Genomic DNA, 21,597 nt, shown 5'->3' with positions numbered 1-21,597 from the left:
CTTTCAGTATCACATGTTGGCTACTCACGAGGGCTACTTGCGCTTCTCTAAGTGGGGCCTCTGTATCTTATTAGTGGCATGACTCAAAAAATTATGTACATACGTACGTTAAAGAACAATCACACTCTGTATTGACTATATTCACTATCCAGGCATGCATTTGGAGTACAAAGTATCAATCATGTTCATTCTGTTTTACCTTTATCATTTCATAACACATTATAAAACATATCAATTAATACTTAAACATGGTTTAAACATGTCATCCATAACCCATTCTCAACCACATACATTTAAGCATTTATCATTTACCATCCTCCCTGGCCCTTGAGATGATGTGCATGTGGCTATGTGTCAGGTCATAAGCACAAACAAATGATAACACTAGTTCCATTGTTATTCCAATCTCCACACAGCCATCACGAGGAGTTGTATCTCCATCACATGTCATTGACATACCCAGACCAGCTGCAGGGAGTTTATGAAAAACACATAAATGTCTCTGCTCTGTATTAACCCTTCAACTGGTTCTCAATCCATAACCATTTAAGGCATATAGGTGTTTAATTCTACAACATATGTACTTGAAAATCATCTATACTTGCCAAGACAATGATAAATTGGCGGAATCAGAATCTGACTGGCGCCCAGGCTAGCACTAGGCATCTCTAAAATTGGACTCTGCACTAATAGACTGGCACCCACACAAGGGTTGGGGTTGCGGAAAGTGATTGCTATTGGGTTTGTACTGAAGTGCCAGCCCTGGACTGGACAGGGCTTGTTTGGAACATGCTCAGGGCACGTATTAGCTCTCTCCACTGCTGGGAGCTGTAGTTTTCTCAGGGGTATATCTCTGGGAGCTGTAGTTCTCTCAGGGGTATATCTCAGGGAGCTGTAGTTCCCTCAGGGGTATATTCTAGTGTTTATGCGTCCGTGGATTGAGCCATCCCATAACAGGCCCCTAACATTCCCAACAGCAGCGTTAGGCACTGAGATACAGAGCACAGTGGGAAGAAGGGTGGCACAGAGCAGCATGCGCATGCAGAACATTTTGTTCCCAGGGACAAATATACACATTTATGGGGATGCTTATTTACACTGTTATGTAATTACAATGTTGCAAAAACATTGATTTCATTACCATATTTATTTTCACTGTATTGTGACTGAAACCCTTTTATCTTGCATGCCGTTGTCCTTAACCAATGTAGGTCTAAATGCATGCATGTGTAATATTTATCATCCTGTTTGGTTTTCATGACTCTGGAATTTCTGTGGATTTAGGATTATCTATTGGTGAGTAATCACATCATCAATTTAGAGCATCACGGTTGTATGTGATGTTGTCACAACATTATGCTTAAACAATGTACACATGATGCACCCAAATCACTGTGCATTGATTTACTTATAAACCATTCCAATATCAACAGAAACATGAACATCACCCACAAAATCACAAAAAATGCATTATCGCCCCACCCAGAATAGACAGAATGGTGAAATGCAACAATTCATTGTAATGTGTATGTTGTGTTAAACATGTGAGCTCTGTCGGCTGTCTTGTGTATAAGTATGCCCTCTTTGAATGTTCTCCATCAATTCTGTTGCCCGGCCTCAAGAAAGGCCTTCACGATAGTGGGATGGAAGAGAGGGAGGACATGGATTCCACCTCCACCCTGCAGCCTTACTGGATCTCTCTCTTTTTCTTCTGTTCCCTCGCTTTCTGTTCTCTGCTTTTAAACACTCCTCCATCTTTATGTAAGTCTTTTCTCTCTCCTGCTCTCTCCTATCTCCCCCTCTCTCTCCCCTCTCTTGCTTAATTTTGCTCTCTCACACATTTCTCTTCCTCTCAACTATTTATCTCCCCGTCTCTCTCTTTCTCCCTCTCCTCCCTTTTCTTTCTTTCCCTTCTCTTTTTCTCTCCCTCTGTCTCCCTCTCTTTTTCTCTCTCTCCATTCTCTGTCCTCACCCTCGTTCTCTCTCTCTCCTCCCTCTCTTCTGCATGGGTTCTTTAAGTCTGGAGGCTAAACAGCTGTAGTGTAGTATCTACTGTATGTGATAAGAGATACGACTGTAATCTATTGTTGGTGCATGTATCGAAAGAAAGGAAGCACTGCTCTCGGATGAGCTTTCACCATTCAAATCTTTCCTTAACATTATAATTATTTCACAATATTGACGACGGATCAGCTCCTAGAGAGATATTACCACCTATGGCTGAAAATATTGAGGTGGCTTATTCTAGGCACAATATTGCATCACAAAATATATTGAGTAGCCTACAAGTAGCAAGTAGCAAAATAGAACTCGATTGAACATGAAATGTATAGTGCCTTCAGAAAGTATTCACACCGATTTACTTTTTCCAAATGTTGTTGTGTTACAGCCTGAATTTTAAATGGGATTTAGTGTCACTGGCATACACACAATACCCCATAATGTCAAAGTGGAATTATGTTTTTTTGATTTTTTTTTACAGATTAATTACTAATGAAAAGCTGAAATGTCTTGAGTCAATAACTATTCAACCCCTTTGTTATGGCAAGCCTAAATAAATTCAGGAGTAAACATTTGCTTAACAAGTCACATAATAAGTTGCATGGACTCACTCTGTGTGTGCAATAATAGTGTTTAACATGATTTTTGAATGACTACCTCATCTCTGTACCCCACACATACAATTATCTGGGAGGTCCCTCAGTCGAGCAGTGAATTTCAAACACAGATTCAACCACAAAGACCAGGGAGGTTTTCCAATGCCTCGCAAAGAAGGGCACCTGTTGGTAGATGAAATATCCCTTTGAGCATGGTGAAGTTATTAATTGCACTTTGGATGGTGTATCAATACACCCAGTCACTACAAAGGTACAGGCATCCTTCCTAACTCAGTTGCCGGAGAGGAAGGAAACTTCTCAGGAATTTCACTATGAGGCCAATAGTGACTTTAAAACAGTTACAGAGTTGAATGGCTGTGGTAGGAGAAAACTGAGGATGGATCAACAACATTGTAGTTACTCCACAATATTAACCTAAATGACAGTGTGAAAAGAAGGAAGCCTGTACAGAATAAAAACATTCCAAAACATACATCCTGTTTGCAATAAGGCAATAAAGTAAAACTGGAAAAAAATTGGGCAAATAAATTAACTTTATGTCCTGAATACAAAGCGTTATGTTGGGGGCAAATCCAACACATCACTGAGTACCACTCTTCATATTTTCAAGCATGGTGGTGGCTGCATCATGTTATGTGTATGCTTGTCATCGGCAAAGACTAGGGAGTTGTTGTTTTTTTAGCTAAGCACAGGCAAAATCCTAGAGGAAAACCTGGTTCAGTCCGCTTTCCAACAGACACTGGGAGACAAATTCACCTTTCAGCAGGACAATAACCTAAAACACAAGGCCAAATATACTGTACACTGGAGTTGCTTACCAAGATGACATTGAATGTTCCTGAGTGGCCTAGTTAAAGTTATGACTTAAATTGGCTTGAAAATCTATGGCAAGACTTGAAAATGGCTGTCTAGCAATGATCAACATCCAACTTGACAGAGCTTGAAGAATTTGTAAAAGACTGCAAATAATCCAGGTGTGCAAACTTCTTAGAGACTTACCCAGATAGACTGTAATCGCTGCCTAAGGTCATTTGTTTTGGTACTGTCCATTTGTAGCTTGTTTTTGGACACAGGTCCAGGAATGGCTAAAGGATTGCAATATTTACCTGGAGCTAACCCTGCAGATAGCATTATTGGGTGATCTGAAAAGTCATAGTCAATCGATCAATAATATAATAATACTTTTAGCAAAAATGTTTATTTTCAATTTACAATCTGTAGAAACAATGAGAATAGAATGGTTCAGAACTTCTGTAAAACATCACAGTACAGTTGAAAAATATATGGCAAATAGAAATCCAAATGGATTGTGTTAAGAGATAGATGGGTGGTGTTGAATGGAGTTGAAGGATGGGAAAAAACATATTGGGGATTGGAAGTGATGCAGACAATTACATTGATGGAAGTTACAATCTATCTGCAATATTAAAGCTGATCTACCCTCTAGGGAAAAAAAAAAGATTAAAAAGAAAATAGTAAAATATTTTTGCTGCCTAAGGTGATTGTAACGTGTATTGACTCAGGGGTGTGAATACTTATGTAAATGTGATATTTCTGTATTTTTTTTTCTTCAATACATGTTACAAAATGTCTAAAAACATATTTTTACTTTGTCATTATGGGCTATTGTGTGTAGATAGGTGAGGAAAAATATATTTAATCAATTTTGAATTTTGGCTGTAGGGTATGAAGGGGTATGAAAACTTTCTGAAGGCACTGTATTTCAATATGATTGAAATGGGCCTATAGGCTACTGTTTATATATTTATGTAGTAATCTCGGTTTTCATTTGAAGCATCTTTTTATACATCACTTGTTTGTATCAATTGCAAAGACATTAGCAACTTTGCATTTGTAGTCAACTTTGTTCTGAAGTTATCACTGTCACAGAGAGACGGATAAACCATGTGATTCTATGTTTATCGGAGATCTTCTGTGTATAAAGTGACATGGGAGTGCAAAAAAGCCTTTAACAACACACTTAGCTGTTCTATTAGTGGTCTGAGACAGCCGTTTGATTACAAGCGTTTTCAAGTGCAAATTTAATAACTATGGTTTAGGGGAACAGCTCAGAGATTTAATGATGCTACTACGAAGGTTCTAACGATTAACTTAGCCTTAAGATGCTCAGGGCCGGCTACAGCCTTTTGGGGGCCCTAAGCGAGATTTGGTTCCATCTGGAAAATCATCTGTTAATATTAAATAAATACTAATAACTACATTATTTCTGTTGCCATTTATCACTATTGTGAACTTTTACTGTATTGTGTACTTTTATTGTATACTGTATAATAATGTTGTATAATCACCTTCTGGTGTAAAAACCATGAAAAAAAACAACAACTATGTTTTAAAGTAAAGATTCACCCATTTTGAATGTTATATTGTTTTTGTGCATCTTTGAGCGATGTTCTATCGTTTCCCTGGGTCATTTTATGTTTTCATGTATATCTGAGCTATTGCTGTTCAAGCAGGCAGCAATTCGGCCGGTATGACGCAGCATTGCGATAAAGCCGCTCTCACTACACTGGAAGTTAATAGGAATATGACTTTTAGATTGCGAAAACGTCTATCATACACGTCAGATTTCAATACTGGCCGATGTCATAACGCGGGAGGTTGTCTTCTCTTGAATGTGCCATTGATAATATTTTTGCGATATTCCTACCTCGAGAAATGTGTAATTTAACCGAGGGTCTAACACATATCTCCTATTTGCCTGCCTCTTCAGTCCAGGGTGCATTGCATGGTGTTGCCGTTGTGAATGTCAGACTCCACTCTGTGAGGCACATCGATCTGCGGGTTGAACATGTGAGATTGTAGACTCCTAAATCGATAGGGCAGTTTGTTTGCGATTTTACAGCTAAGTAGCTACTTCACATACTGATATTACTGTTTGTTTGTTTGTTTGTTTGCTATCTAGCTAGCTATATAGTCCGGGTAGCCATGATTAGCTGTTCAGGAGTCTTATGGCTTGGGGGTAGAAGCTGTTGAGAAGTCTTTTGGACCTAGACTTGGCACTCCGGCACCGCTTGCCGTGCGGTAGCAGAGAGAACAGTCTATGACTAGGGTGGCTGCAGTCTTTGACAATTTTGAGGGCCTTCCTCTGACACCGCCTGGTATAGAGGTCCTGGATGGCAGGAAACTTGGCCCCAGTGATGTACTGGGCCGTACGCACTACCCTCTGTAGTGCCTTGCGGTCGGAGGCCGAGCAGTTGCCATACCAGGCGGTGATGCAACCAGTCAGGATGCTCTCGATGGTGCAGCTGTATAATTTTTGGAGGATCTGAGGACCCATGCCAAATCTTTTCAGTCTCCTGAGGGGGAATAGGCTTTGTCGTGCCCTCTTCACGACTGTCTTGGTGTGTTTGGACCATGATAGTTTGTTGGTGATGTGGACACCAAGGAACTTGAAGCTCTCAACCTGTTCAACTACAGCCCGTCGATGAGAATGGGGGCGTGCTCAGTCCTCTTTTTTTTCCTGTAGTCCACAATCATCTCCTTTGTCTTGGTCACGTTGAGGGAGAGGTTGTTATCCTGGCACCACACGGCCAGGTCTCTGACCTCCTCCCTATAGGCTGTCTCATCGTTGTCGGTGATCAGGCCTACCACTGTTGTGTCATAGGCAAACTTAATGATGGTGTTGGAGTCGTGCCTGGCCATGCAGTCATGGGTGAACAGGGAGTATAGGAGGGGACTGAGCACGTACCCCTGAGGGGCCCCCGTGTTGAGGATCAGTGTGGCAGATGTGTTGTTACCTACCCTTACCACCTGGGGGCGGCCCGTCAGGAAGTCCAGGATCCAGTTGCAGAGGGAGGTGTTTAGTCCCAGGATCCTTAGTCATTTGACAGGTGTAATGAACTGTCCATTGTTCAGCAGAGCAGTTGATAAAACAGGACCATGTTTGAAAAACAAGTGGTTCTGAGATTATGTCAATATTACACAGGTTACAGGTATAGACCTCTATATCTATATTAGTGACTGTGTCGAACACCACCTCCTGTTATGTTGGGTACCTACTGACCAAAAAATATGTTATGAAATATATGTTTTTTTCAATGAGTGTATAGTTAAAATAAATGTTTAAGGAAATACAGGCAGGCACCACATTACTACAAGACAACACAGTTCACTCAATCAAGGCTGATGGTGTTGTAAGTATAAAAGCAAAGCTTGCTTTCATATAATACAAAAAAAAGCTTGAAAAGGTAGTGAAATGGGGTAATGTCTTAGTGTGGGGTGGGAAGAATGCAATATATTACCTTGTATGTGATACAAATCACATTATTGTGGGAGCACCTCTAAGAGTATGAATTGGGCTGTTTGAGAAGGTTTGGATCCTAAACAACCTGCCTACACATTGTTGGAAGTACAATATACCAACATAGCTACTGCAGTAGGTCAAAGCTGTGTGCTGGAAAACATTGGTAGAGCATGGGTGAAGTACGCATTGTGGTGCTCATGTGAGTTTCCTTTCTTTTTAGACTTCAGATCAATGCCTACTTATCACATAAAATGTAGTTTTTAGTTTTTAATAATCTATATGAATCTCCCCACTGCTCTTTTACTGTGTGATCTCGCCTGTCCTTCTATACTGTAACATACTGTAATGTAACTAACATACATGTAAGACAATCCTCTATACTAGATTTCCCTTTCCCTATTGGGGTCTTGCATGCAAAACATCTATTTCTTCTGATTTTGAAATACAACTGAGTACATGATTGCCTTTTCTGATGCGTCAGTGGCTCATATATGCAAACTGCTTAGGGTTATCATAAATAACATCTATTCCCAGAAGAAAAAGCTTTATGAATTCAGCAATACTGTATATTAATCTGAGAGAATTGCATGTTGTTTTCCCCCTCATAAGTCAAGGTTCAATGGCAGGGCCTACTATTGGAATGAGATATGAATAAATATAGTTTTCTAGTATATGTTGTTTGTGTGAAATGTTTCTGAATTGAATACAATTTGGGAGGAAATGTAATGTGTACTGCCGTACACATTTGTCAGGCGACTGTAGCTAGCTGCCACTAGGGGGAGTGCAATTCTAAGGCATAACCATTCAAATTGTCTTTCACTGTGCAGGGACACACTGATATGTCTCCTTGTTCTTTAGTTTCGCAATGATCAGGCTGATGAAAACACCATCATTAGTAATATGAGAGACATTATGATCACAGGTAGCCCTCTTAAACCTCTAACAGCCATCCATCATTTCATCCCTTCGTTCCTTCCTCTAACTGCATAGCCTCCTTCTATCCCTCCTTCACCCACCATCCTCCCCTTTCTTTCTCCCTGCTTTATTATTACACTATCGCTCTACACTTTATTCCTCTATATTTCCGTTCCAACTTCTATAGCTTGACCACTGCATCTCATCTCTCATCTCCCCCTCCACCCTTGAAGCCAGACCCCTCTGCTGGGTCACCCTACCCCATGTTGTAGTGCTGACATGTAGGTTGCCTCTCGATGTACAGGGCACTGGACGGGGGCCATTTCTCTTTATGTGTTTATTGACTTCACATTCACATCTCTCTCTTAGTGGACAACTGGACGCCATGATGAGATTGTCCTGGTTGAGTATCAGTGATTGACTTGGAATTGACTATTTGGTTACGCTCTCCGTAGCCAATGTGAGTATGACTTTTAAGCAGGTCAACATTCACAAGGCCGCAGGGCCAGACTGATTACCAGGACGTGTACTCTGAGCATGCGCTGACCAACTGGCAAGTGTCTTCACTGACATTTTCATCATGTCCCTGACTGATTCTGTAATACCAACATGTTTCAAGCAGACCACCATAGTCCCTGTGCCCAAGAACACTAAGATAACCTGCCTAAATGACTACCGACCCGTAGCACTCACGTCTGTAGGCATGAAGTGCTTTGAAAGGCAGGTCATGGCTCACACCATTATCCCAGAAACCCTAGACCCACTCCAATTTGCATACCGCCCCAACAGATCCATAGATGATGCAATCTCTATTGCACTTCACACTGCCCTTTCCCACCTGGACAAGAGGAACACCTATGTGAGAATGTTATTCATTGACTACAGCTCAGCGTTCAACACCATAGTGCCCTCAAAGCTCATCACTAAGCTAAGGACCCTGGGACTAAACACCTCCCTCTGCAACTGTATCCTGGACTTCCTGACGGGCCGCCCCCAGGTGGTAAGGGTAGGTAACAACACATCTGCCATGCTGATCCTCAACACGGGGGCCCCTCAGGGGTGCATGCTCAGTCCCCTCCTGTACTCCCTGTTCACCCATGACTGCATGGCCAGGCACGACTCCAACACCATCATCAAGCTTTTTTTTGTATTATATGAAAGCAAGCTTTGCTTTTATACTTACAACACCATCAGCCTTGATTGAGTGAACTGTGTTGTCTTGTAGTAATGTGGTACCTGCCTGTATTTCCTTAAACATTTATTTTAACTATACACTCATTGAAAAATACATATATTTCATAACATATTTTTTGGTCAGTAGGTACCCAACATAACAGGAGGTGGTGTTCGACACAGTCACTAATATAGATATAGAGGTCTATACCTGTAACCTGTGTAATATTGACATAAGCTCAGAACCACTTGTTTTTCAAACATGGTCCTGTTTTATCAACTGCTCTGCTGAACAATGGACAGTTCATTACATCTGTCAAATGACTAAGCATCATGGGACTAAACACCTCCCTCTGCAACTGGATCCTGGACTTCCTGACGGGCCACCCCCAGGTGGTAAGGGTAGGTAACAACACATCTGCCATGCTGATCCTCAACACGGGGGCCCCTCAGGGGTGCGTGCTCAGTCCCCTCCTGTACTCCCTGTTCACCCATGACTGCATGGCCAGGCACGACTCCAACACCATCATTAAGTTTGCCTACAACACAACAGTGGTAGGCCTGATCACCGACAACGATGAGACAGCCAATAGGGAGGAGATCAGAGACCTGGCCGTGTGGTGCCAGGATAACAACCTCTCCCTCAACGTGATCAAGACACAGGAGATGATTGTGGACTACAGGAAAGAAAAGAGGACTGAGCACGCCCCCATTCTCATCGATGGGGCTGTAGTGGAACAGGTTGAGAGCTTCAAGTTCCTTGGTGTCCACATCACCAACAAACTATCATGGTCCAAACACACCAAGACAGTTGTGAAGAGGGCACGACAAAGCCTATTCCCCCTCAGGAGACTGAAAAGATTTGGCATGGGTCCTCAGATCCTCAAAAAGTTATACAGCTGCACCATCGAGAGCATCCTGACTGGTTGCATCACCGCCTGGTATGGCAACTGCTCGGCCTCCGACTGCAAGGCACTACAGAGGGTAGTGCGTACGGCCCAGTACATCACTGGGGCCAAGCTCCCTGCCATCCATGACCTCTATACCAGGCAGTGTCAGAGGAAGGCCCTAAAAATTGTCAAAGACTCCAGCCACCCTAGTCATAGACTGTTCTCTGCTACCGCACGGCAAGCGGTACCGGAGCGCTGAGTCTAGGTCCAAAAGGCTTCTTAACAGCTTCTACCCTCAAGCCATAAGACTTCTGAACAGCTAATCATGGCTACCCGGACTATTTGCATTCTTAAAAACTGCATTGTTGGTTAAGGGCTTGTAAGTAAGCATTTCACTGTAAGGCCTACACCTGTTGTATTCGGCGCATGTGGCAAATAACATTGGATTAGATTTGATTTGAATGTTAAATAGAGTGAGGGTCATACTAGGATAATGCTCCATATCAGTCTGTAGTAGCAGACCGCATGCAGTGCAATGGACAATAGAGACAATGGGAGCATGTCAAGCAGCTCTCTGTATCAGCTAATTTATTCTGGTTTGATGGCTTAACTGATACCACTGCGTGCCCTTTACTAACTTTAAGTTTGCTGGACCAGCAGATTCATATTGACCAGCACAATGACATATCCATGAAGAAGCAGTATTTGTCTGTAGCTGATAAATGCTTTCAGCTGTCATTCCACAGTTGCTCTAAGAATACAGTTGAAGTTGGTAGTTGGGCGGGCCCATCTGAAATTAGCCCGCCCAACTACCTCATCCCTATATTGTTATTTATTTTGTTCATTTGTACCCCAGTATCTCTATTTGCACATCATCTCTTGCACATCTATCATTCCAGTGTTAATACTAATTGTAATTATTTTGCACTATAGCCTATTTATTGCCTTACCTCCATAACTTGCTACATTTGCACACACTGTATATATATTTATTTCTGTTGTATTTTTGACTTTGTTTTGTTTTACCCCATATGTAACTCTGTGTTGTTGTTTTTATCGCACTGCTTTGCTTTATCTTGGCCAGGTCGCAGTTGTAAATGAGAACTTGTTCTCAACTGGCTTACCTGGTTAAATAAAGGTGAAATAAATAAATAAATAAAAAAGTCGGAAGTTTACATACACCTTAGCCAAATACATTTAAGCTCAGTTTTTCACAATTCCTGACATTTAATCCTAGTAAAAATTCCCTGTCTTAGGTCAGTTAGGATCACCACTTTATTTTAAGAATGTGAAATGTCAGAATAATAGTAGAGAGAATGATTTATTTCAGCTTTTATTTCTTTCATCACATTCCCAGTGGGTCAGAAGTTTACATACACTCAATTAGTATTTGGTAGCATTGCCTTTAAATTGTTTAACTTGGGTCCAACGTTTCGGGTAGCCTTCCACAAGCTTCCCACAATAAATTGGGTGAATTTTGGCCCATTCCTCCTGACAGAGCTGGTGTAACTGAGTCAGGTTTGTAGGCCTCCTTGCTCGCACATGCTTTTTCAGTTCTTCCCACAAATGTTCTATAGGATTGAGGTCAAGGCTTTGTGATGGCCACTCCAATACCTTGACTTTGTTGTCCTTAAGCCATTTTGCCACAACTTTGGAATTATGCTTGGGGTCATTGTCCATTTGGAAGACCCATTTGCGACCAAGCTTTAACTTCCTGACTGATGTCTTGAGATGTTGCTTCAATATAGCCACATAATTTTCCTTCCTCATGATGCCTTCTATTTTGTGTAGTGCACCAGTCCCTCCTGCAGCAAAGCACCCCCACAGCATGATGCTGCCACCTCTGTGCTTCACTGTTGGGATGGTGTTCTTCGGCTTGCAAGCGTTCCCCTTTTTCCTCCAAACATAACGATGGTCATTATGGTCAAACAGTTTTCTTTTTGTTTCATCAGACCAGAGGACATTTCTCCAAAAAGTACTTTGTCCCCATCTGCAGTTGCAAACTGTAGTCTGGCTTTTTTATGGCGGTTTTGGAGCAGTGGCTTCTTCCTTGCTAAGCGGCCTTTCAGGTTATGTCAATATAGGACTTGTTTTACTGTGGATATAGATACTTTTGTACCTGTTTCCTCCAGCATCTTCACAAGGTCCTTTGCTGTTGTTCTGGGATTGATTTGCACTTTTCGCACCAAAGTACGTTCATCTATAGGAGACAGAACGCGTCTCCTTCCTGAGCGGTATGATGGCTGCGTGGTCCCATGGTGTTTATACTTTCGTACTATTGTTTGTACAGATAAACGTGGTACCTTCAGGCGTTTGGAAATTGCTCCCAAGGATGAATCAGACTTGTGGAGGTCCCCAAAAAAATTTCTGAGGTCTTGGCTGATTTCTTTACATTTTCCCATGATGTCAAGCAAAGAGGCACTGAGTTTGAAGGTAGGCCTTGAAATACATCCACAGGTACACCTTCAATTGACTCAAATGATGTCAATTAGCCTATCAGAAGCTTCTAAAGCCATGACATAATTTTCTGGAATTTTCCAAGCTGTTTAAAGGCACAGTCAACTTAGTGTATGTAAACGTCTGACCCACTGGAATTGTGATACAGTGAATTATAAGTGAAATAATCTGTCTGTAAACAATTGTTGGAAAAATGACTTGTGTCATGCACAAAGTAGATGTCCTAACCGACTTGCCAAAACGATAGTTTGTTAACAAGACATTTGTGGAGTGGTTGAAACACTTAGGTTGGAGTCATTAAAACTAGTTTATGTAAACTTCTGACTTCAACTGTATCTAGGGCTGTCCCCGACTAAAAAAATCTTGGTCGACCGAGAGTCGTCTGTTCTTTCGACCAATCGATTCTATTTTTCCCTATATAGACACACCCTATGTGTAAATAAAGTAAACTATATGTAGGCTACTGAGCTTGTCTGATGCTTTAAGCACATTGTGATTAAACAATTAAGACACACAAATGACTCGAGGGAGCCAGAGATCAAGGTAGCCTAACCAGAAAAAAAATACCTGTTCCTGACCCCCCTCCATCTGCTGCTGGCCTTCGCAGATTCTGCCATTAAGCTCCTGAATTTGCCGGTAATAGGCTACACCAGGGGTCGGCAACCTTTTCCATTTGGAGTGCCAATTTATGTTACAATTTCTACCGATCTGAGTGCCAGCTCATATTAGTGGAACAGTCTTCGTATCCTAAAAATCATTATCATGTGGTTAACTTCTATTGCCATTGCCAACTATATAATAATAATAATAATAATAATATGCCATTTAGCAGACGCTTTTATCCAAAGCGACTTACAGTCATGCGTGCATACATTTTTGTGTATGGGTGGTCCCGGGGATCGAACCCACTACCTTGGCGTTACAAGCGCCGTGCTCTACCAGCTGAGCTACAGAGGACCACCATATAAAAATAGCCTACATAAAGCCAACAAATAAAAACATTGCAGCCTGCAGATAGAAAATATCCTGATCCTGAGTCAAGTTCTTACACACCGATCTCGGCAAACCATTTCTGTATGAACCTCGCTTTGTCCACGGGGGCAGTGTCATGCTGAAACAGGAAAGGGCCTTCCCCCAACTGTTGCCACAAAGTTGGAAGCATAGAATCGTCTAGAATGTCATTGTATGCTGTAGTGTTAAGATTTCCCTTCACTGGAACTAAGGGGCCTAGCCTGAACCATGAAAAACAGCCCCAGACCATTATTCCTCCTCCACCAAACTTTACAGTTGGCACTATGCATTCGGGGAGGTAGCGTTATCCTGGCATCCACCAAACCCAGATTCGTCCGTCGGACTGCCAGATGGTGAAGCGTGATTCATCACTCTAGAGAATGCGTTTACACAGCTCCAGAGTCCAATGGCAGCGAGCTTTACACTACTCCAGCCAACGCTTGGCATTGCGCATGGTGATTTTAGGCTTGTGTGCGGCTGCTCGGCAATGGAAACCTATTTCATGAAGCTCCCAACTAACAGTTATTGTGCTGACATTGCTTCCAGATGCAGTTTGGAACTCGGTAGTGAGTGTTGCAACCGAGGACGGATGATTTTTACTGTGAGTTTGTGTGGCTTACCACTTCGCAGCTGAGCCTTGTTGCTCCTAAATGTTTCCACTTCATAATAATAGCACTTACAGTTGACCTGGGCAGCTCTAGCAGGGCAGAAATTTTACGAACTGACTTGTTGAAAAGGTGGCATCCTATGACGGTGCCACGTTGAAAGTCACTGAGCTCTTCAGTAAAGCCATTCTACTGCCAATGTTTGTCTATGGAGATTGCCTGGCTGTGTGCTCGATTTTATACACCTGTCAGCAACGTGTGTGGCTGAAATAGCCAAATCCACTAATTTGAAGGGGTGTCCACATACCTTTGTATATATAGTGTATTTGCTACTGCTCGACTAAAACAGTCTTGGTCGACCAACAGCCTATCGACCAATCAGTCTAGAAATATCTCATTTACATAAGTATTCACAACCCTTTGCTATGGCAATCCAAATTGAGCTCAGGCGCATCCAATTTCCTTTGATCGTCCTTGAGATGTCACAACAAGTTGATTGGAGTCCACCTGTGGCCAATTCACTTGTTTGGACATGATTTAGAAAGAAACACACCTGTCTATATAAGGTCCCACAGTTCACAGTGCATGTCAGAGCAGAAACTATACCATGAAGTCCAAGGAACTGTCCGTAGATCTCCGAGATAGAATTGTGATGAGGCATATATACAGTGGCTTGCGAAAGTATTCACCCCCTTGGCATTTTTCCTATTTTGTTGCCTTACACAACCTGGAATTAAAATTGATTTTTGGGGGGTTTGTATCATTTGATTTACACAACATGCCTACCACTTTGAAGATGCAAAATATTTGTTATTGTGAAACAAACAAGAAATAAGACAAAAAAACAGAACTTGAGCGTGCATAACTATTCACCCCCCCAAAATCAATACTTTGTAGAGCCACCTTTTGCAGCAATTACAGCTGCAAGTCTCTTGGGGTATGTCTCTATAAGCTTGACACATCAAGCCACTGGGATTTTTGCCCATTCTTCAAGGCAAAACTGCTCCAGCTCCTTCAAGTTGGATGGGTTCCGCTGGTGTACAGCAATCTTTAAGTCATACCACAGATTCTCAATTGGGTTGAGGTCTGGGCTTTGACTAGGCCATTCCAAGACATTTAAATGTTTCCCCTTAAACCACTCGAGTGTTGCTTTAGCAGTATGCTTAGGGTGATTGTTCTGCTGGAAGGTGAACCTCCGTCCCAGTCTAAAATCTCTGGAAGACTGAAACAGGTTTCCCTCAAGAATATTCCTGTATTTAGCGCCATCCATCATTCCTTCAATTCTGACCAGTTTCCCAGTCCCTGATGATTAAAAACATCCCCACAGCATGATGCTGCCGCCACCATGCTTCACTGTGGGGATGCTGTTCTCGGGGTGATGAGAGGTGTTGGGTTTGCGCCAGACATAGAGTTTTCCTTGATGACCAAGAAGCTCAATTTTAGTCTCATTTGACCAGAGTACCTTCTTCCATATGTTTGGGGAGTCTCCCACATATATTTTGGTGAACCACAAATGTGTTTGCTTATTTGTTTCTTTAAGCAATGGCTTTTTTTCTGGCCACTCTTCCATAAAGCCCAGCTCTGTGGAGTGTACGGCTTAAAGTGGTCCTATGGACAGATACTCCAATCTCCGCTGTGGAGCTTTGTAGCTCCTTCAGTGTTATCTTTGGTCTCTTTGTTGCCTCTCTGATTAATGCCCTCCTTGCCTGGTCCGTGAGTTTTGGTGGGCGGCCCTCTCTTGGCAGGTTTGTTGTGGTGCCATATTCTTTCAATTTTTTAATAATGGATTTAATGGTGCTCTGTGGGATGTTCAAGGTTTCTGATATTTTTTTATAACCCCACCCTGATCTGTACTTCTCCACAACTTTGTCCCTGACCTGTTTGGAAAGCTACTTGGTCTTCATGGTGCCGCTTGCTTGGTGGTGCCCCTTGCTTATTTCGCCTTTCAGAACAGGTGTATATATACTGAGATCATGTGACACTTAGATTGCACACAGGTGGACTTTATTTAACTAATTATGTGACTTCTGAAGGTAATTGGTTGCACCAGATCTTATTTAGGGGCTTCATAGCAAAGGGGGTGAATACAAATGCACGCACCACTTTTCCGTTATTAATTTTTTAGAATTTTTTGAAACATGTTATTTTTTTCATTTCATTTCACCAATTTTGACTATTTTGTGTATGTCCATTACATGAAATCCAAATAAAAATCAATTTAAATTACAGGTTGTAATGCAACAAAAAAGGAAAAACGGCAAGGGGGGTGAATACTTTTGCAAGGCACTGTATCTGGGGAAGGGTATAAAACAATTTCTACAGTGTTTAAAGTTTCCAAGAGCACAGTAGTCTCTATCATTGGGAAATGGAAAAAATATGGAACTACCCAGACTCTGCCTAGAGCTGGCCGTCCGACGAAATTGAGCAACCGGGAAAGAAGGACCTTGGTCAGGGAGGTGACCAAGAACCCAATAACCACTCTGACAGAACTACAGAGTTCCTTGGCTGAGATGGGAGAACCTGACAGAAGGACAACAGTCTGTACAGCACTCTGGGCTTACTGGGAGAGTGGCCAGATGGAAGCCACTCCTGAGAAAAAGGCACATGACAGCACGCCTGGAGTTTGCAAAAAGGCACGTGAAAGACTCTGAAAGCATAAGGCAAACGGTTCAGGGGTCTGATGAGACAAAAATGGAACTCTTTGGCCTGAATGCAAAGCGCTATGTCTGGAGAAGGCACAGCTCATCACCCGTCTAACACCATCTCTACCGTGATGCATGGTGGTGGCAGCATCATGCTATGGGGATGGTTTTCAACAGCAGGGACTCAGAGACTGGTAAGGATAGAGGGAACAATGAATGGAACCAAATACAGGCAAATCCCTGATGAGAACCTGCTTCAGAGTGCAAATGATCTTAGACTGGGGCGAAGATTTACATTCCAACAGGACAATGACCCCAAGCATACAGACAAAGCAATGCTGGAATAGCTTCAAAACAAGAATGTAAAAGTCCTTGAGTGGCCCAGCCAAAGCCCAGACTTGAATCTCATTGAAAATCTGTGGAGAGACTTGAAAATTGCTGTTCACCACTGCTCCCCATCTAACTTAACAGAGCTTGAGAAAATCCCCAATGGGAGAAAATCCCCAAATCCAGATGTGCAAAGCTGATACAGACATACCCAAGATGGACTCAAAGCTGTAATCGCTGCCCAAGGTGTTTCTACAAAGTATTGACTTGGGTCTGAATACTTATGTAAATGAGATTTCATTTTCTATACATTTGCAAAAAAACTAAAAACAAACATGTTTTCACTTTGTCATTATGGGGTATTGTGTGTAGATGGGTGAGAACTTTTTCTGTAATCAATTTTAATTCAGGCTGTAACACAACAACATTTGTAATAAGTCAAGGGGTATGAATACTTTCTGAAGGCACTGTATGTCTCATATGGCACAACCCTGCTATCTGAATCTGTCTGTTATTCATCTGAATAACATATAACCTGAGAGGTGTTGTACTGCAGAGGTGGTCGCTGCACTCTGTACCCCCTGGAAGAGAGAACCATTAGTGTGTGTGTGTGTGTGTGTGTGTGAATCAGACCCATGTGTTGACCAGTGGATGCTCCCATCTCTCTACCCCTCAGACATGCTCTACAGTGTTGTGATCACAGAGACCGAGGAACTACCACCCACACAAACTAACTAACGCCTGTAGCTAGTGCTCTTCACTTCAATTAGAGAGAAGATCTAATGGATGTGTCTGTACGAATCAACAAACATGAATGAATGGAGATGGATAAATAGCAAACAAACATGGCTATCTGAAAACATTGAGAGTGTTTCTGTTCATAAAACCACCGTTGGTGTCCCTTAATTTAATCCATACCTTAGTGCATTCGTGGTGTCTCCAATTCAATATGTTACTTTCACAATGGTTTAGTAAATTCACACCAAATAAAAATTCCATAATTGAACAGTAAAACAATAGCCCACTTGTTTACAGACCACTGTGTTAGTTCAGTAGAATGTACAGTATTATGCTTTCAAGGAACAAATCGTGATTAAAAAGAGAGACAATTGAACTGTCCGTGTGTGTGGTTAATTTGGTAAGATGTGTATAAATGGGGCACCCAGGCCTTTGTGACAGGCTACTGATTGATTGTCTGCAGATTAATTAATTCCTCACTCTCCCTGCTCACAATAGGTGTTCAGTGTTGCTGCCTGTCTCTTTGTGTTGTGTTTTCTGGGTGCCATTGGCTGGTTCTTTCTGTAACAGAGGAAGCCCATATTGTGCCAGGAAGTGTGTGAAAGGGGGCAGGCCATGACTGCCAGTCAGGGTGAGAGGGAGCTAAATGCCCAGATCAACAGGACATTTTAGTGTATGTGTGTGTGTGTGTGTGTGTGTGTGTGTGTAGTGGTATGGGGGATGGTGATGGATGGGGGTTGAATAATGATGAGATGATGAGAGGCACGGGCCTCATCCGTACCCCTGTTTCCCATGGACACTGGGACGGGGTGGTACAACAGTCTGGCATGGCCTCTCAGAGGAAAACAGACCTGCGCTTGTCTAGGGAAGCCATGTTTGTAACATCTCAGTCGATGCTCAGCTGATGATGATGATGATGATATGCACCTGTTTGATCCAGGGCGTTGCTCTGTCACCTCCATCCACCCCATTAATACAAATTCAATTTCCATTCTGTTTTCCTGCCGATAACCTTCACACCACCTGTTCACACGTAACCATTCACACCTCAGATATTCATTGACTTTATGAATAGCTTCATGTAGAGACCAGGTATATTCATTCTCTCATACAATTAATGTGCCATTGTGTTCACTGCAATACCTCCTTGACCTTGACGGTTTAAAGCTTGAATATGCAACATTGAATGCTCTGCTTCTTCCTTAGAGGATTTTATTCCCAGAACAACTCAGCACTTGTAGCCTCTGCCTATTCTGATTACAGCATGGGTGTACACTCATGCAGTTGTGGATAATATTGTGGCCACTCCCCATTGACCGGTCTGTCCAATGAGGGTGCTTGCTGCAGGCTTCCATTTACAGTTTCAGTAGTACCATAGTGTTGCTCGGCAACCAGAATCGGCACATTTCGGGGAGGTTCTGTGTAGATGGCAGCAGCTGTAGTTCACTTCAGAAGAGAGTGAGAGAAAGAGAGCGAGAACGTGAAGGTACAGATATTGAGGGAGGAGAGAGAGTTTAAAGTCAGAGAGGAGGAAAAGGGGGAGAAGAACAGGGGGTCAGAGACACAGGGAGGGAGTGATCGAGGTAGAGGAGCCCCCATCTCTTGCCTTCATCGAGAAAGTTTGCTTCTGCGACCAAAGAGGAGGAAGAGGAGGAGGAAGGAGGAGGAAGAAGAAGAGGCCATTGCTAAGCCTGATTGAGAGAGTGTGTATCAGAGCAGAGAGGGATGTGTGGTGTGTGAATGATTAGTCCTCAGTGTTTCTGTACTCCCACACACTACAGTACCTTCTGGAGCTGTGGATCTATAGCCATGACTCCCCACAGATTCCCAGCCTGACACACACTCTGGAGGGACGGGAACAGAGGACAGCCTGGGTGACCTGGATACGAGCTGAGCAGAGCTGATGCAGTCTACAGAGTACATGTTATTTTAAGCAGATCCTGACTTGAACTTGGTCTGAGTTGATCCAAACAGATCCAAATAGGTTTTGGTCTGGATCTTGATCTAAGACTGCTTTAGATGGACCAGGTTCTCATCAGGGCTAGTGTTTGTTGAGACACACGTCCAGAACGGTTTTAGCCTGGGGAGTTCCTTAGAAGCTCTGTAGCGTTCCAGAGAGGTTTACCCACTCAAGACCAGGACAGTGTGCCAGAAGAGGAGGATCCATGTCTGGATTCACACATTGAACACATGAGCAATGTTCAGTACCTGTGGTGCCTTGATGTTTACTGGATCTGCTAACATGAACATAATACACCTGGCACAGGAACCTACACCTAGCACCATGGACTAACCAGCTCTGTCTCTTTATAGTGGCCCCCTGTTGATCTTCTGCAGGAGAACTTAGGAGCAGAAAAATGTGGAAGTGTAAGACATTCTGTATGGAGTATTGGCATGTGTTGTGTCTACATCCTCACAATACTTTTCATAAGAGGTAAGTTGACTTTACACTAGATGTTTCCGATTTGTTCTGCAGGATGAAACCCTTGTGATTAATTTGTGCCTGTGGCTCATGGATCTTTCTTCATGCTCTTATTTGAACACTCCAAATTTGAATTAAAAAAGGCTCTCTGGAATTAATTAGTAGAGATGTAGATGTTTTATAGACAGAAACTAAGAACAACACACAGAGCAATGTTTAGGCATAGTGCTAACAGTAAGTGTGATTGTGTGAGACATTACTCTGTGGTGTGAGGTGGCTGGACCACAATGGATTCCCCTGAGAGAAACAAGTCACTTGGTTGGGTCACTTGGTCTCTTGGTGATGCTTGTCTACTTAATGTTGTCTACTGTAATGGGATTGGAGCTGCTAGCGTGGAACCCCGTATTATCGGCATATTCAACAGCGTTTAAGAAATATATTACCTTTAACAGTGTTATCTTGTGATGAAGCCATCAATGTTTTGTGATTACAAAACGTACTGTTATTTTCCAGTCCATTTAAATGTTGAGCTCGAGGTGATTTAGTCCTCCAACCGCTAGAGTGTCCGAAGTTAGGGGGTGTCCGATGTTAGGGGGTTTCCGATGTTGGGGGGAAATTAGCTAAGTGCTTAGGAGGAGAGAACAGCAAGGGTGACTGGACTCGACATCCACTCATCCATTTTGGTGTTCACCTTTCACCTAGTGCAGGATCTATGCAGGATTGTTCATTGCATTTACTGCTCCCGTTGGAGCAGGTAGGGAATCTTTCTTTATGAGCATAGCCTACATGTTACAGGGCAGTCTCCTTGGTGTGTTAGCTATAAGATTAGATTTAATGTTGGATGATTGTATCACAGGTCAGTGTTATCAGCTTAGTGGCAGAAACAAGGAGTGGGTAATAGTCTTCAAATGGCTTTAAGTAAGTGCAGAGCAGGTCATCTTACTGAATCTAGTCAGAGGGTTTCCTCTCAGCTTTTGATATACAGCACTGTACATACAGTAGGTAGTTTACACGATAGGAAGGTGGAGCCACGCACACTTCTTACGAAGCGTACTCCAATTCATCCTCCCTATCCCCCTCTACAGGGACTATAAAATACACCTCATGTCTCTGACTGTCTGTCACGAGCCGTTCTATATTCCAGTACAGCTGCTGTGATTCCACCATGCTGTTGAGAATACAAATGTTTAGCTGACTCCCACAGAATAGTCATTATCTACAATCAAGGAGAACAACCAAGGGCTGAATGAACATACCTATGGGATTGTGTTGGTTTGTGCTTTTCTGATGCCACTTCATGCAGGAAACCCCCCACACAGATGTGTAAGAGACCGACACTAATATCATGCATTTTGAAGTATACTGCATTTTGAAGCTTCAAGAGCAATGAGAAAAGGGTTTTATGTTCTACATAATCATAAAGCATCCATACTCGCTGGTGATAATCAAAACAATAACCAACTGTCCATTTATTAACTAATCTAATAACTCTCACCTTCTGCAACTTCACAACTGTTAAAATAAAATGTAATCCT

General features: G+C 42.5%; 1 protein-coding gene across 4 annotated transcripts in view; it reads left to right on the top strand.

Annotated features, from left to right (window-relative positions):
- The window catches only part of LOC121545403 (IQ motif and SEC7 domain-containing protein 1-like), a 238,188-nt gene that overhangs the window by 147,513 nt on the left and 69,078 nt on the right, over positions 1-21,597 (top strand). Inside the window, exon 1 of one of the 4 annotated variants that reach the window (XM_041855904.2) lies at positions 19,184-20,074. The exons of the other annotated variants lie outside the window; for them this stretch is intronic. Coding sequence (XP_041711838.2) covers positions 19,998-20,074 — 77 coding nt within the window. The 5' untranslated portion in view covers positions 19,184-19,997. Of the gene's footprint in view, positions 1-19,183; positions 20,075-21,597 lie in introns of those variants that run through there. 4 annotated transcript variants of the gene reach the window in all.

The sequence above is a fragment of the Coregonus clupeaformis genome, chromosome 30 (assembly GCF_020615455.1).
Source record: "Coregonus clupeaformis isolate EN_2021a chromosome 30, ASM2061545v1, whole genome shotgun sequence".
In the NCBI taxonomy this organism is placed as follows: domain Eukaryota; kingdom Metazoa; phylum Chordata; class Actinopteri; order Salmoniformes; family Salmonidae; genus Coregonus; species Coregonus clupeaformis.
The sequence above is the reverse complement of the archived record's forward strand: the minus strand, read 5'-3'. Positions and strand labels throughout refer to the sequence as shown.